The sequence below is a fragment of the Nerophis ophidion genome, linkage group LG07, assembly GCF_033978795.1.
Source record: "Nerophis ophidion isolate RoL-2023_Sa linkage group LG07, RoL_Noph_v1.0, whole genome shotgun sequence".
Taxonomy (NCBI): domain Eukaryota; kingdom Metazoa; phylum Chordata; class Actinopteri; order Syngnathiformes; family Syngnathidae; genus Nerophis; species Nerophis ophidion.
Genome location: NC_084617.1, coordinates 62,398,844 through 62,401,888, shown reverse-complemented (window position 1 = coordinate 62,401,888; position 3,045 = coordinate 62,398,844). Strand labels below are relative to the sequence as shown.

Below are 3,045 nucleotides of genomic sequence, written 5' to 3'. Positions count from 1 at the left end.
TACGTTCCATAATTTAATTCCACATACCAATATACTAAAGGCTGCGTTGTGGTGACTTGTCCAGGGTGTACACCACCTTCCGCTGAGATAGGCTCCAACATTCCCCGTGACCCCGAAAGGGGCAAGCGGTAGAAAAATGAATGGATGGATATAATGAAGGTTTTAAGTGTTATACGAGTTTAAATCAGATTTTCTTTTAAGGTTATATTTCTCTTCTTTTGTTGAGAATTGTTGTACATTCTTGGTTAATCCATTCCATAATTTAAGTCCAAATACGGATATGCTAAAGGTTTTAAGTGTTGACAAGCATACAAACGTTTAAATTAGATTTTCCTCTAAGGTTATATTTATCCTCTTTTGTTGAGAAGAATTGTTGTACATTCTTGGGTAGCAGGTTATATTGTGCTTTAGACATAATTTTAGCTGTTCGCATATGCACCAAATCGTTGAATTTCAATAAGTGTTATTTGATAAACAAAGGGTTTGTATCTTCTCTTTATCCATTATTATGTATTATTCTAATTAATCTTTTTTCGTGACAGTTAGTGAATGAAGCGCACATTTGTAGTTGTTTCCCCATATTTCTACACAGTAACTCAGATATGGTAACACTAGCAAGCAGTAGAGAATATGAAGTGATTTTTGGTCTAAAACATGTTTTGCTGTCCAATTAAAAGCATAAGATAGTCATTTTATTAATTTGTCCAAATAGAACACATTGAAGGCAGGAAATAAACTTCACTGAGTCACATATTCCCATTATCTGACACACCTTCGGGAATACCGGTCATTATTTGGTGTTAACTCCTACAAGGCTTTTATGGCAGGTAGACTTTCTTTTTGTTTTGTGTACTTTACAACCTACTTTAGTTTTATTTTCATATCCGTGTCAGTTTGTGCCATGCCGGAACTGTTAATGATTATTAAGTGCGTCTGTAAAATCAATACATTAGTCAGTATGACTAACCCGGCTGTCTGCAGCACCGTTTTTTTTTTTTTTTTTACAAGAAATAAAAGCGTTCTCAAATGGGATCTTTTATTCGAGAAAAATCCACAGGACAAAAAAAAAATGCATTTTTCTATCCACGAAACAAAGTAAGAAAGCAAAGCTCATGGCTCAATTGTGGCGTTGCATAACTTCTAAAAACATTTTTCCAAAGCACACCATGGGGAGAAAAAAAAAAGACACGTGCCACTTTTCAAAAGAACATTTTCTCTCATTGGACTTAAAAAAAAAAAGAAGAAAATTACAAAAAAAAAAATTAAAATCTGCGTTGCTTGTTGGGTACATAGTCTCCAGGTCCAGGGAGGCCTCTGGGGAAGCCGCTCTGACCTACAGGCATGTTGGTGTTTCCCTGGCCCGGCATCAGGGGAGTGTTCTCCGCAGCCATGCCGGAGGATCCCATGTGCATCCTCAATTCCTGCTCTCTGTTCTCCTGGAAGTTGCCTCTGAAGCCCTCCTGCTGTCGCTTCATCATCTCCTCAGTGCGCATCCTCATCTCCTCCTCTCTCCGCCGGCGCTCCTCCTCCTGCCGGAGCTCGGCCTGCTTCCTCTTCTGCACCTCCTGGCTGTGGAGCTCCTCCATCCTGCGCAGCTCCTCCTGCCGCCTCAGCAGGTCTTGTCTCATCAGCATCACCTGATGCTCGTGCCGGGCCGCCCCCATCTCCGCCTCCAGCTTCTCCTGGGCCTCCTTCATGTTGCGGTCCACCATCTCGAACTGCTGCTTCTCCATCTCCATCAGGGCCTTCCAGCGCATGGCGTATTCGTACTCGAAGGTGCCCGGCTGGGCGAATCGCGGCGGCTGCTCGCGCTCCTTGTGGTACTGCTGGTTTTTGTTGATGAGCTTTTCCGTCAGACCCTCCTCGTCGTCCAACTGTTCCATGGGTTCCACAGTGATGGGCCGAGGGAAGGCAGTGAGCAAATAGGCGCTATCTTGACATTTGTCCAAAGCCTTTCTTGCAGCCGGCTTGGCGGTGAACTCCACTATCCCCTTCCCGGTGGGCCTTCCTCTGTCATCCACCACGATCACAGCTCGCTCGATCTGACCAAACACAGAAAAGGCCTCCTCCAGGAGCTCATTGGACACAAACTCTGGTAGATTTTTAACAGACAAAGCAGCGCCGTGAGTGGCAAACCTAATCCGAATGGGTCTCCCTCTGAACGGGGTGTCGTCCAGCTCAGCTCGGGCTATCTCGGCGATGATCCTCGTCTCCAGGCGGATGAAGCCGAAGCCCCGGTCTTTGTTGACAAAGATCTCGGACGCCTTGCCGTACTTCGCGAACAGCTTTTCAATGTCCTCCTCCGTGACTCCGTTGGGCAGGTTGCCCACAAAAAGCCTGCTGCGCTGGGTGAAGGTTTTCTCTCCGGGCTTCCTGAAATTCTGCAGGTCCAGAGTCAGGGCCTCGTTCGGGTTGGTGGCGTCGCTGCCGGGGTCCTGGCCGTTAGTGTTGTCTCCCTGGTTCTTCTGGTCGCCCTGCCCGGACTGGCGGTTTGCGCCATGGTTATGCTGATGACCCCTGTTTCCTTGCATTTTTTTTTTGTGGGTAATATAATTGAAACACCGAATCGAAAAATCGTCTGAATTTCTTCGCAGAGGCTTGAAAAATGGCGACTCTACTCCGCGAGGAGGACGCTATTGTGACGTCAAACCAACGCGACGGATTTTTTTGAATGAATGACGCAATTGTATGCTACCGAGGGGGGAAAACGACTGATTTATCTGTGAATATATATTTAACTATGTTATTTAAAAACAAATACCCTTAACATATTGTTATATGTGTTGCATGAACCGTCTTTCTATATATTTTTTCTCGCTCCTTTTGTGGCTCTCTTACTAGCACGGAAACAGGTTTTACCAGAAATGTTCAAAATGGGAGATTACCTGATGTTGTAAGCACAATACCAATGGGCGCATTTTGCAAATTTAATGTCAAATCAAATCAACTGTTTATTGGATTCATCACTATACAGCAGGGGTCGGGAACCTTTTTGGCAGAGAGAGCCAAGAATCCAAATATTTTAAAATGTATTTCCGTAAGAGC

The 3,045-nt window shown here is 44.8% G+C and overlaps 1 protein-coding gene across 1 annotated transcript; it reads right to left on the bottom strand.

The window, feature by feature from the left end:
• Positions 1-1,019: 1,019 nt before the first annotated feature.
• Positions 1,020-2,669, bottom strand: nono (non-POU domain containing, octamer-binding). The gene has a single exon (XM_061906809.1). The coding sequence runs from the start codon at positions 2,529-2,531 to the stop codon at positions 1,263-1,265; it is 1,269 nt and encodes a 422-aa protein (XP_061762793.1). The 5' UTR covers positions 2,532-2,669; the 3' UTR covers positions 1,020-1,262.
• Positions 2,670-3,045: the final 376 nt, after the last annotated feature.

What these genes read in the sequence shown, in the direction of transcription:
- nono (XM_061906809.1), bottom strand. Translation starts at nt 2,531, where the DNA reads ATGCAAGGAAACAGGGGTCATCAGCATAACCATGGCGCAAACCGCCAG.